The sequence below is a fragment of the Rissa tridactyla genome, chromosome 9, assembly GCF_028500815.1.
Source record: "Rissa tridactyla isolate bRisTri1 chromosome 9, bRisTri1.patW.cur.20221130, whole genome shotgun sequence".
Taxonomy (NCBI): Eukaryota; Metazoa; Chordata; class Aves; order Charadriiformes; family Laridae; genus Rissa; species Rissa tridactyla.
Genome location: NC_071474.1, coordinates 22,760,840 through 22,774,176, shown reverse-complemented (window position 1 = coordinate 22,774,176; position 13,337 = coordinate 22,760,840). Strand labels below are relative to the sequence as shown.

Below are 13,337 nucleotides of genomic sequence, written 5' to 3'. Positions count from 1 at the left end.
TAAATGCTGTGCGGAGTCACTTTTGATGAAGGAAAATGGTATTTGTATTTAAAAAACATCATTGATATTTTGGTGGAAGATGTAAATACTTGTCTTGGAGCTCCCGCTCACGTCTAGAAAAGGCTTGTTGGTGCGGAGCAAGGTGTGACTTTGGGCTCCAGATGTGAAAAGGTCAAACCGGGGATCTCAAAATACAACCCAACATTGTATTTATCTCTAGCGAATTTGTTGGGTGCAAAGACAAAACCAGCCCAGTTCTTGGTCCAAAACACTCATTTTGGGGAACAAGTTCCCGTTTGCCTGGTTTGCTTATCATTTATTCCAATTTTTTTTTTGTTTTCTGATTTAAACGCTTGGATTTTCATTATTCGTCGTGGTTTCTTCTCCATTTCCCAACCAAAGATGTCTTCTCTCTTGCAGGCATCGCTCAACAAGCTGATGGAGACCCTTGGCCAAGCAGAACCTTATTTTGTCAAGTGCATTCGATCCAATGCTGAAAAGGTAAATCCCATCCTGTGAAAGCGGCGCTGCTAGAAAGCATCTTGGAAATGTTTTCGAAATTTTTATAGAGGGTTAAAAAGAAAAGAAACGCCCAAATCAAGTTGGATCTAGAAGATATTTGTACGTGAGCAATGGGAAGCGTGGATGGTATCACTTGGGGGTGCTGCTCTTGGTAAACTGCACTGGCTCTTCTTGTAATCGTAGAAACACGTATATGAAAAATATATGGTTTTAATTTATATGAGAAATATATTGGTTTTAATAAATGAATTTGAGTCCTCTGAAGCTCCTGCCACCCATAATAGAGATTTACAGAGCCGTGAATTCACTTGTGCTGTTACTGAGCCCTGAAGCTTCTTTAAAATAAAGTTTTCATAGGTGAAAGCGGATACTTTTAGAATAAGCCATGTTATTCAAACTGACCCAGTAACGCATCATATTTTTGGAATTTGGCTTTAAGGACTGATGTGTCTCATGGGCTGAGGACCCTCAGTTTAAAATGAAGGTTGCAGTAGCGATGCTCGCTTGTGGATTAATCCTTTGGAGTTTTACCCAGATATTTAAAGACGAAGCTTTATGCCTAGGAGATTATGTAGTTGCTCACAGTCTCCCCCATTAGCTGTGCCCCTGGGGGGTCTTACTCGGTTCAGGGGCACCAAAAAAACCATCTTTATATCTTTATATATCTAGCTATTTGAAAGTCTCCATCTGATGGCTGCTTGGAAGCAAACAGGATTCAACCCTGGTGGGATTAGCTTGGTTCCTGGGGACCCGCGTTCCCTCCCTCCCATCGCATCGTGGCCAACGTGCATGTCATGCAGATGTGCTACATCTGCTGAATCCGTTTACCCATCCGTGCGCTTAAAAGCTTCAGTTAAAGGAAATACTCACTTATCGTTGCCCTGTTTTTCCTCTTCCAGCTGCCCCTGCGCTTCAACGACAGCCTGGTGCTCAGGCAGCTGCGGTACACGGGGATGCTGGAAACCGTTCGCATTCGCCAGTCGGGATACAGCTGCAAATACTCCTTCCAGGTTGGGGAAAATGTTTTCAGTCTTCTGCCACCTTTAGCGTCGTTATCCTAGTTGCCTGAACGTTGCTAGCTCGTTTGTTTTAACAAAGTAATGAATTTATAGCTCGTGCAAGGCAGTGGGTGTAATGGGCTGACGTCTGGCATGGAGTGGTCCCCTGCTGCGCTGCTGGTTTCTGGCAAGCTGGTCTAGACCTAGGTGAAGGCTACGACCCCTCTGCAGATAACATCATGGGTTTTGAACAAAAGCAGCATTTTTTTGTAACATGAACTTCCTTCTTTCAAAAAGAGGTATCCAATTTGCATGCACTCTTCCGTGTTTTGAAATCACCTGGGAATGGCATTCGCCCCGTCCCGGTGGTGCTGGCTATATCCCATCGGGAGGATGATTGGCATCCTCTAAACCGTTCTGGAGTTATCCAGCTTTTCCTGTTTTCTTCTTTTCTGTGTTTTTGCCAGGTTTTGCACACATGTCAGTCCTTTCATGCTTTGCTGGTGCTGATTTGTTTCCTGCTGGCAGCTGCCTTGGGCCAGATGTCGTGTCCTGCGCGGCAGCTGTTTAGAAAAGGAAAACTGCTCAGTGCTTTTTTTGTCTTGAGCGTGGATCCCAACCACACTTGGGAGGATCTCTCCCCTCGCACCTTCTCCGCTCTTTGAGTCCTCACAGCAGTAACCGATGGAACATCTCAGAGATGTGTTGCAGATGCTGGTAACCCCCTTCTGTAGCGGCCCGTGCTGAGGATTTGGAGCATTTTTTGCTCGAGATGACCCCGTGGGTTTTGCAGAACCTCTCCTCCCACGCTGAAAGATGTTTGAATGTTGCTGAGTCCCTGCTTTGATGTCTTTCCCGTCAAACCACAAGTGGTGGAGGAAACTTGGCGTTCCCCAGTCTGTAAAATGCTATCTCTCCTTCTGCTCGCTCGATAGATCCTGTTTCATGTGGCCTGTGGAGCAAATCCGTTATTTATGGAAGAAAGGAACACAGCAGGACCCATCTAATCAAATCTTGTTGTTTTTTTTTTTCCTCAGGATTTTGTCAACCATTTCCACGTCCTTCTGCCACAAGGAATCAGCCCGTCTAAGCACAATATCCATGATTTCTTCCGGAAAATAAAACTCGATCCAGACAATTACCAAGTTGGAAGAACAATGGTAAATGTTTGTCCTCAGCTCAGACTTATGTTTAAGATAGAGATACAACATTTGCCTGCATTTCTGTAATGATAAATTAACATCTTTATATATGCTTTTAATTAATGAAGCTATTTTTCTTCTGTTTGCTAGAAGCCAATGGTTTAAACAAAGCTTTGAATAATGTTAATGCAAAATAGCAAGAAATATTGTGGCTTTGTGTTAAACCGTGGCCCAGGTCTGGTTGTAAGGAGGCAGCCTTCAAAAAACTGTATCTGTGTGTAGACATGGCTTGACCATTTTGCCTCCCCCGAAGGGAAAGCAGAGCTTGTAATTCGGAGCTTGGACAGTCGCGGGCTGGAGATGAAACTGCAGAAACCTGTTAGAGGTGGCTTAACTGAAATCAGCAGCTGAACTTTCTTCTGGGCACCCAGGACGTGGAAACCAGTAGCATTAAAGGGGGGGCCTACAGGAATGCTGGAGAGGGACTCTTGATCAGGGAGTGGAGCCGTAGGACAAGGGGTAACGGTTTTAAACTGAAAGAAGGAAGACTTAGATTAGATATTAGGAAGAAATTCTTTGCTGTGAGGGTGGTGAGCCCCTGGCCCAGGTTGCCCAGAGAAGCTGTGGCTGCCCCATCCCTGGAGGTGTTCAAGGGCAGGTTGGACGGGGCTTGGAGCAACCTGGTCTGGTGGGAGGTGTCCCTGCCCAGGGCAGGGGGTTGGAACTGGATGATCTTTAAGGTCCCTTCTGACCCAAATCATTCTATGATTCTATGATTTGTCTTGTGATGGTGGGAGCTTTCCATGCTAGTGGGTTTTTTGGGTTTTTTTGGCCAGGTTTTCGTGAAGGAGCGGGAGCGGCAGCTTCTGCAGGACCTGCTCCATCAGGAGGTGCTGCGCCGCATCATGCTGCTGCAGCGCTGGTTCCGCAGCATGCTCTGCAGGAGGCAGTTCCTCAGCTTAAGGCAAGCGGCAGTGATCATACAGGTAGGTGATGGTGCCTGATTTCGTTGCAAATTACAATCCTCAAGTCCTACAGATACCGCTGATGGGTAAAATCAGGTCATCTCCAAGGAAGGCGCTTACAATCAAAATTTGACTCCTAGTGCCATAATAAGTTGGGAATGGGGGAGACAGAGCTGGAGGGGTTCCATGAAGGTAGATGCTCTCCCATCTTCATGCAACACCCATTACAAGGAACTGCCTGCTGTGTTTGCAGAGATTTTGGCGTAGTTACCAGAGCCGAAAGCAAGGCGAACCATCCCCGGACCCTCTCGTCCTTGGCAAAGCCGCTGTCGTTCTCCAGACCCACTGGCGTGGCTTTGTGGAGAGGCGGAGGTTCCTGCAGATGCAGTTCGCAGCCCATCTCATCCAGAGCTGCTGGCGGGAGTACGCCAAACGGCGGCACGACGCGGCCACCAGCATCCAGGCAGCCTGGCGAGGACACCGTGCGAAGCAGTTGTACACAGCCAGCAGGAGCAAAGTCATCTGCTTGCAAGCAGCTTGCAGAGGATATTTAGCCCGACAAAGGTAACGCCATCGGCCTTGGTTAAAAAAGAAAACGTTTTTTCTGATGATGCTGACTGGGAAGGGAGGCGGATGATGTGAATTCAGGCACTGCTTAGACTGTGGTGACTTTTACAGAGTGTCCCTTCGTGGGATCCCTGACCCTGTCCCAACCTGCCCTGGTCCTTCATTTGTCCATGCTTTCTAACAAAGGAGTTTATTTAGCTGCACATCCTACTCCTAGAATAAGCAGGGCCTATTTCAGGTTGGAGCACGTAGGCAGTGGAAAGCCGAGGCCATAAATACTCGCAAGGTTTTTTTTCCCCCTTGGCAGCAGCACCAGTTTAAGTAGCCTATTTTTAACTCAGATTGCCTCGCCGTTCTAGTTGCTGTGCTGTCTCGCAGCGACAGGAGATACTGGAGCCAGCCGCTGTGAAGGGGAGAGGGCTTCCAGCCATGCCTTGGCTTGCTGGCCGCGGGGCAGATCTTGGTTCTTTCTCCGGAGGTGCTGCCTGCAAGGTGTGGAGCACCTTGACGTAGGGTGGAGGGTTGGGAGCTGCAAAGAGCTCTTGGCGCGGGGCACAAGTCCCTGCTAGCTGTACCAGAGGCAGCCCAGGCAGGATGGTGAAGAAGGAGAAGCCGAGAGGGTGCCATGGGTTAAGATCTTCTGGCTCCGTCAGTTTACAAATGAGCTAGACCAGGGATGGAGGCTGGAGTTGCTGCTGTCAGCGCGAGGGGAGCTTTCAGGTGCGTTGGGGCAGTCCTTGAGTAGCAGAGATGGCATAAGAGGAGAAGGTTGAAAACTGAACGTGCACTCACATTGTCTTGCATCAGATGTGCAAGGAGGGTTGAGATGCTGACGGTGGTGAGGTGATGATGATGGTGGTGATGAGATGCCACCAGTGCAGGGCCTTGAAGGGACATGAGTGGGCACGGGGGTGAAATATGCTGTTTTTCTGCTTTCTTGCAGGTTTAGAGCTTTGAAAGAGCAGCGATTAAAAGTGATGCAGCTGGAGAATGGCCTGTCAGTTAGAGAAGAGGATGGACTGGAGGCAGATGATGCTTTGGAAATTAAGGGCTCTGACCCATCTAAGTGGGAGGATGGCTCGTTTGAAGAGCGTGTGAGAGCTATAGAGGAACGTAAATTGCTGATGGAGAACAATCGGGTGAATCACATCGACCCACTGGATACTTCTGCAAATCCATTGTACAAAAGACACGAGAGAGCCAGTAGCCAGAGCGGGATGGACACTGAAGAGGAGGTCGTTGTGAGAGAGAGACCCAAGTCGCTGGAGGATCTCAACCAGAAAAAAGTGGTTCGTGCAAAAAGAGAAAGCCGGAGGATGCGTGAGCTGGAACAGGCAAAATTTAGCTTGGAGCTGCTCAAGGTCCGGTCCACCGGTGGGCTGTCACCTTCAGAAGAGCGGCGGTGGTCTACCGAGGTTGTATCCGAAGCACTTCATTCCCCTCAGGGAACCCCGGAGAGTGAAAGCTCTCAAGGGAGCTTTGAGATGTTAAGCTGTGAAGATACCCCAAGTAATAAATTTGTTTCCTTAGTTTTAGACGAGCAAGATGCGCAGACGTTTTCCACTGACTCTTTGCCTAGTAGTCCCCAGACTCATCTGCAGGAGAAGTCTTTCTGTGCGGCAGATGTGAACAGCAATTTACCCAGCTGCAGAAGGATGCCCTCCGACTTGGAGTTACCTGATAACCTCACCATGAAGGAGCATGTGGTCCGTGACCCCCAGAATGTTATATACAAGGCGCATCCAAGAGAAACCTTCCTTTCCAGCAACCTACCTACTTTCTACGTTCCACCACAAGACAATGTGAAAGTGAAGCTGGTGGAGAATAACCTGAGGAACAAAGCAGTGGAAAGAGAGGAGAGGACAGTTACATTCTCTGAGGTCAAGAAGGACTCTGAGCCAAACCAGGGCAGAGCCTTGGGAGGGGAGGCAGAGGAGAAGTCCTCTACCAAGAGGGAGGAACGTGGGACAGCGACTGCGACACAGGCTCATTCTCCAGACTCTGTCATCCAGAGATTGGAAAAGCTCAACGTGGAGAAGGAGGAACGGCAAAAGCAGCTTCAGCTGCAAAATGAAAGGGAGATGATGGAGCAGATCCGTCAGCAGAAGGAAATTCTGGAGAGACAACGCAAAGCCTTTGAGCAGCAAGGGAGAATGGAGGCTTTGCAGAGGGCTGAGCACAGCAGAATGAAGGACTCCTCCCTCAAACCAACCAAAAAACCAGACGGCCGGCCTCAGTCGGTCCTCATCCTGTCCCCCCAGAGCAGAGGGGAGCATGGCCCCACCACAGGTGTGACTCCAACCTCGTCGGTGGACATTAAAGGTCTCACTGTTGGGACCAGGGGGAGCTCTCCAGCCCACAGTACCTCCAAAGACAGACCTGTCAGCATGTTCATGGAGCGAAGAGAAGGTCAATCGGGATTGGCACTGGAACCCCGCTGCCATTCCAGACCAGCTCTGGACCCCAGGGACCTGCCAGGTAGCCACTTCTCAAGGACGGAACGCCTCCGGCAACCCCGAATGCCCAATCAGGCTACTGAGGAGACGAGGGCGAGCACTATGTTCTTCACACCAAAAGACAATCCCTTTGGCCTCCAGTGAGTAAAAAGACGGTGTGCTTTCTCCGTAGCTTTCTCCGTTCTGCTAGAGACCATTTTATACGAATGGTCAGAACATTGTTGCTGGAAACTGTACAGAACACCTAGCAAAATGAAAACAGGTTTCTTGAGGAATGAGTGGGCAGAGATCAGTGGAAAAGGAAAAAGAGCTGGAAATATGATTACTCGGTCTCTTATGTGATGGGCATTATGTAAGCCAGGGGAGATAATCATGGCTGTTAGAAGAGAGTTGACACTGTTTTCATTTACCCTGGCTGAACAGGGATAGGGGTTTTATTTCTCAAGGTAAAAGACAAAGTAAAAATGCATAGGATTTTGGGGGGATTGGAGTAGATAAGGCAGAAAATGTCAGGATTTTTCTTACTTACTGTAGAATTAACACAGCCAGCAAAGCCATTCAGGCGATCTTACCATTGCAGGTTATAAAACAGCAACTGTCTGGAGGGAGTTTGGGGTATGAAGCTGCTTTTGACAGTGTATTGCTTACATGTATAATTACACGTGTATATGTACTACACATGTACGTGTAGAATTACACTGATTAGCGTAGTCCTTCAGCTGAAGGGAGCTTAAATGTCCTGAAGTGGAAGCTTAAATGATGGGCTGCTCCAGCACAGGGTCTGGAGACTGCAGCAAGATCTTGGGACAACATTTTCTCCCACTTTGTCACGTTGCCTTGCCTAATTTTGGAGAGCTTTGGGCCATTTAGCTCAAAAAGGACATAAACCCGCCCAAATCCTGCTGCGCCCTTTCCAAAGCAAAAGGTACCAGTGAATGTTTGCTGTCGTAGCCCAGGTACCTCCAAGTGTAGTGGTCTTGTGGTTTATGTGCTGTTGCAACGGGAGGAGATTCCCATTTAATTTGTGCAGGTTCTTTAAGTCCAGAAACACATGATGGGGAAAAGGACCAGTCAATAAAAAAATAGCCCTTGGCCCCCCCAGTAGAGGCAGCAGCATCCTCCATACGTGGGCATGGGGAGGGTTTTATTCGGAAGTGATGGTAGAAAGAGTGAGCTGAGCAAAAAGCAACTTTACATGTGCGTATTTCTTAATGCTAAGTTAGATGCAAAGTGAGGATGCTCTCCTTCCGAACCAGTTCATATGAAAATCTGCAGGAGGCCCTGGAGAATTGGGTTCGAAGTGGGTATTTGAGAGTAGTCTTCCTCCCAGAAAAAATTTCTTTCCATTTCTTTTCCTGGTTCTTGCCCAGAACCAGCACCAGGAAAAAAAAGATATTAAAAATCCCTGTGTTTTACTTTTTATTCTGCAACAGTACAATCACATGTGGGAATCCTGAAGTGAAAAGGTACCATCTGTAACCACCGTGATGGGTAGAGTTGGCAGGCAGAACTCCCTCGCTTCTTGTCCTTTGGTATTAACTCAAATCCTGAAGAATTCCAAAAGCCCAGGACCTCAAACTTGCAATTTGGTCTTGATTGCTTGGGTAGTTGTGCGCTCCCACGAGCTGGGCTGGTGTGGTGGGAAGGCTTTTAGGAGAAGATGAAACATCTCTGTTCTCTTGTGTTTCAGCAGAGAAGCAAATCATCAATGCCTTTCCAAGGGCGAACAAGCTAGGAAGCCGTTTAAGATGCCAGGGTCTGGCAGAGGAGAGGTAAGTTGTGGCTTGCTTATTTTCTCTTTTTATTGAACAGGGGTGAAATAAAACCCTTATTCTGCCAGTTTGCCCTCAAAACCTTCAAAGAAGTGAACTCTAAAGCACAAGGGCTGCTAGACATAGGGAAGGGGGATGTCACAGTATGGCAACCTTCACATCTTCTCTTTAAAAATATAAACCCCCCATAACATTAATTTGTAGCAACTCTGGATAAAAAAGAACTCACAGTCCCGATGGCAAACACTGTCCAACACAGTCTTGTCTTGGTTTGGTTTAACATACGTTTGAGTAACTTCCATCATTGTCCGTTTTCATCATGCTGTCTTGGTTTTTCTTTCTTCTGGTCCTGTTTTTTTTGCACTAGATATAATATCGTGTCCCCTCCCTGGGGTGCAGTGTCACTCAGAGATGTCTTAAGCCTGTACTTGAGCTACGCTATGATGCCAAACATCAGTAGAATCTCCTTTTTATTTTAAAAACCCTTTTTGTTTTGTTTTGTTTTATCATTTGGTCAAGCAGGTTCCCAGACCGACCCATAAAAAGAAAGCCCGCATGGCGCGGACGCGCTCCGATTTCTTGACTAGAGGTACTTTTGCTGATGGGGAGGGGGATACGGAGGAAGATGATTACGATGGCAATTTTGAGTTCCTTCTCTCCTCTGACCAACCTCCTCACCCCGAGGCGGTGCCTGTGGCCCGGCTGGGGCAGGCCTGTTACAGTGACTCCGAAATGGTAATTTTTGACAAGGTGGTGGGGGAAATGAAAGGAGGGAGCGAGCGGAGCGGCGGGAGCCTTTCTTTGCTAACCTTAGCTGCACTGATCCCTCCACCGCTGCTTCTCCCACTTCCAAGGATGCTGGAGATGGGTAAACTCAGCGAACACAGCAGAAACAGATGCGAAAAGGGGAAATCACTTGTATTTCTCAGCCATGGGGTGTTTCCTGGCTTGATTTGATACCGGCTACGATCTCCATAGCTTCCTGCAGCATTGCAACTTGTGGTGCACAGCTACCTATATTTTTGTTTGGTTTATAACCTCAATAGCAAAGTCCCTCTGGGATCCTTTTGCTCTAAAAATGATCTACACACATCCATAGAAAAGATCAAAGCAAATATTGTCCGAAAAGCAACAGACAACAAAGAAAACGATATAACTCTTGCACCTCTTATTACTTTTGATTTTGTATCCTTAGCCCCAGTACTGATGATTATTCAGTCCTCAATTATCGGAGCAATGCTGGCAGACAGTGTCTTAGAGAAAGCAAAAACATGTAAATTGGGCAATAAAAATATAGCAAGAGTGAAATAGTATTTTTTTTTAAAAGAAGAAACACTGTCTTTAGTGGCTTTTTCAAGCAGAGTGACTGATGTCCACAGGCTGCAGCACCGTGCTGCATGAGCCTGTGCTGCCGAGCATTTGTATCTCAGGCTTAATCTCCCGCCTGGATAAGCTGCTTTCGGAAAATCACAAACCCAGAGGTTTCAGGAGTGGAAGAGGCCAACGGCTTCCAACCCACTCATGTTTTTTTCCTGACATGGTGGGGATGTTCCTGTAGAAGTGTGGATAAACACCAGGAATTGTCTCCTGCCGTGAGAGCTCGGGTGGAGCACGGCGTAGAGCTGCCTGGCTCCTCTGCTCCAGCAGAGGATGTGGAGCTGAGTATAAAACTGAACAAAAGCATGAAAACTGAAGTCCGCAATTTATTTTGTGCTACAGCGTTGCCGTGGGTCCGGCAAACCTCTTATGCGATCCTAAAATCAGCTTTTCCAGGGAAGTCAGATGGCTGAGGAGGATTTTTTGGACTTTTCTGTTAGCAGCTTTTATTATAAAGGATAAATTTTTCCCAGGATAATTTCCTCACGGGAAGGGGCAGAGATTTACTAATTCCCTGAATTTTTAAGGTTGCTTTTGATAAATTTCCAGGGGTTTTGCGCCAGGAATACTCAAAACCTGATTGAAAGATGCAACTGTCTGAACTTAGCTCACTTGACTGCATCTTAGCGCATCCTCCTGCGTGTAGATCAGGAAAGGGAGAATTTTCTGTCATATTTTACATAGCCTGACAAAAGCCCCGGGCAAGGGGCTGGGCCGTACCCGGAGTGCCGTGCTGTGTTCCTGGAGGCCACCCTCTTACAAAGCGTTAGGGTTTTTTTAGACGTAGAAATCTGTCCCACTGGGATGTGAAAGGCGCTTGGCAATCTCCATCCTTGGGAAGGGACTTGGCTCATCCCACTCTTTAGAAATGCTCCCTGGGACTCTGCTCACCTGGTTTAACAGCTCTCACCGCATGTGAGTAGTAGTAGGTGCCAACTGTGTCTCATCTCTCCTGTATCCCTCTTCTCCTCTGCTCTCCATCACTAGCTCTAACTGGTGCTCAGCACTTTCACTCTTTGTGTGGTTGAGTTCTGCTTTCTAGCAAACGCTGCCCGTGAAGTTGTGTGCTCAGCAATACCCTACGTCTGTATGTCCCAACAACATGAGCGGTGTTTCCATCTGTGTTCTCTATTGCAGGTTTGGGGCCAGCCCTTTGGCTTGTGGCTTTTGTGGGTCAGGATCGCCACAAATAGCAAAATTTAGGGACTGCTTATTCGTATTTATTAGCAGAGCCCGATTGCATGTTGCAGATGATGGAGCAGTCTATGATAGAGCAATAGTGGTGCATGTTGGTTTGGGTACAAACTCAAGTAGGTCAATATCTACATAGACACATTTGTTGTGTCTTGTGATGTTCGCGTGAAGAAAAGTCAGGCAGCCGCCATGCGTGGGCTGGTTTCGGTGCCAGTGAATAGCTTATTCATACATCTCCTGCCCCCAGCTACGACTTGCCAAAAAAAGCCTCTTTTAATGGGCTGCTCAGTGGCTGAGGGCTGCTGGATAGACAAAAGAGAGATCACGAGCGACCTTGTGAAGTTGAGCATGTGATGGCTCACCAGCTGCACTGCCTGTTTTGCCCATTGGTTTCTTGACCCTCAAGTCAATGATTGTGTCTCACCAGCTGGTAAGTAGAGGCCCACCAGAAACCGATGCTCCCGGCCTGAGTCTGGGGTATCCCAGAGCAGCAAAGACCAAGAGCATCTTCGGCCAGAGATGAACCCCAAGTGCACCAGTACATGAGGTGGCTGCTGAAGGTACAGGTTACTCCAAAGTGCTTTTAAGGCTAAAGGGCTTCCTGACATAGACCAGCCTTCAAAGGTTGCTTGAGTTTTTTGGCTATTGAATAGCCGAGATTTAACCTGCCTTGTGGGGAGGCAAGTGGGAGAAATAGTTCCTGGCTGTGGTCAAGGTATCTGAAAACCACTTCTCTCTTGCACCTAAGCCCGGAGAACTTTCCTGCAGCAGACAAATAGAAAGCCTTGGTTAGAGAAACCACACCAGATATACCTTCTGAATACATTCTCCTTTGGCAGAGGCTCTTAGAGAGAGGGACCTGGAAGGCGAAGCAGTCATTTTTCTCTGGCCTGCATACTAAAGCCATGAATTGACAAACATCAGTCCAAGTATCTGTCACCAGATGATCCCAAGCATGCCTGAAGAGCCAGCAATGAAAGCAGATCTCCTGTCCTAAGCCATTCAGAGGGAGCACTGCACTTTAGGAAACCCTTCAATGCAGCACGTAACTCTGCTGCCTGCCGGGACAAAACATCTCGCTTGGCCACGGTTACCTCTTGCTAGCACAGGCAGGTGAAATACAAGTTGTTCTTTCAGAGGAAAAATATTTGATCCCCTCTTCAGCCAAGGGACAACTCCAGACCCCCTGGCTATTGCCACTTGCCTGCATGTGATGATTTGTGGTGTTCCCTGGCCGGGGATTACCTGGCGCAGAGGCTTGTCTTGGCATGTGAGAAGGTTTTCCATCCAGCCAAGGACCTTCTCCATCATAGCTTCTTAGAAGAGTACCTCAAATGGAAGGATCTCACTCTAAAAATGCCTTTTAATCCTTACGTTCAAAACCTGGAGAGGTTGCTGTAATAGCAGAGGAAACGCTCAATGACAGTAGGTCAAGAATTGGGGCAGAGCAGAGCGCAGTGGTGGTAGTAATGGTAGAAAATCCTTCTTGCAGTTTTGTCTAAAAAGTGCATTTCAGAAGTTTTTGACTCAGTCTTCTGCGTGAGCTAGGGGTTTCACTTGCTTTGCTCCACTCCAAAAGCTGTACGCTAGATCTGCTCGTGCAGTAGATATGGTATATGTTTTAAAAAGAAAGTGTACGTGGTGTCCTACAGAGCAAGCTCTGCATTGCTCCAGGATCCCCTCAGCCTGCCTGCCACCGCCAGCACTTACCAATGTGCTTGAAATGGCTTTGAAATAGAAAAAAGGGAGTAAATGCCCCCACAAAATACATTTTTTTTTTTAAATGAAAGCACTGAAAGTGATTAAAAGGTTGGAATTACTCAAGAACAAAACTATATAATTTGGGCAAGTATTTTTATAAGTCATTTTTAAAAGCAAGTAGTAAGTTTGGGCTGGATGGAAATCACTTTTATGGGTTTTGAAGGTGGTTTTTTTCCCCCAGTATCCATCCGCAATTTGTGTGTGATCATCACCTAACTGCAAGAGCAACAGGAACCGGAAACCATTGGATGGTTTAGGCAGTTTTTTACTTTCCCAGTGGCAGTTTTGCCTTATGTGCTGCCATCTCCTGGCTGGTAGAGAGGTTAGTTCAGGGGTGAAAAATAAGACATTCAAAGAGAGTAAATATGGTAAATGTGGCTCCCCTACAGCCCATATTTTATATAATTTTATTTGGAATATACCTAATACAAGAAAAGGAAATGCTTAAGAACACAGTGCGTTCAGTTGAGACATTTACGTGATGGGAAAACTACAGGAGATATTTGACCATCACCTTCCGAAAGCTCAGATACAACCCCATTCCCTGCTTTCCTCATGCCGAAAGTGTCTCCTCCAGGAGTCA

At 47.3% G+C, this 13,337-nt stretch overlaps 1 protein-coding gene across 8 annotated transcripts in view; it reads left to right on the top strand.

Annotated features, from left to right (window-relative positions):
* The window catches only part of MYO9A (myosin IXA), a 188,189-nt gene that overhangs the window by 158,444 nt on the left and 16,408 nt on the right, over positions 1-13,337 (top strand). For 3 of the 8 annotated variants that reach the window (XM_054214434.1, XM_054214436.1, XM_054214430.1), the window contains 8 exons: positions 421-501; positions 1,422-1,532; positions 2,558-2,680; positions 3,499-3,648; positions 3,881-4,191; positions 5,138-6,790; positions 8,341-8,422; positions 8,942-9,157. In XM_054214434.1, coding sequence (XP_054070409.1) covers positions 421-501; positions 1,422-1,532; positions 2,558-2,680; positions 3,499-3,648; positions 3,881-4,191; positions 5,138-6,790; positions 8,341-8,422; positions 8,942-9,157 — 2,727 coding nt within the window. The remainder of the gene's footprint in view (positions 1-420; positions 502-1,421; positions 1,533-2,557; positions 2,681-3,498; positions 3,649-3,880; positions 4,192-5,137; positions 6,791-8,340; positions 8,423-8,941; positions 9,158-13,337) is intronic. The other 5 variants (XM_054214433.1, XM_054214432.1, XM_054214431.1 and 2 more) reach the window with 5 other exon arrangements.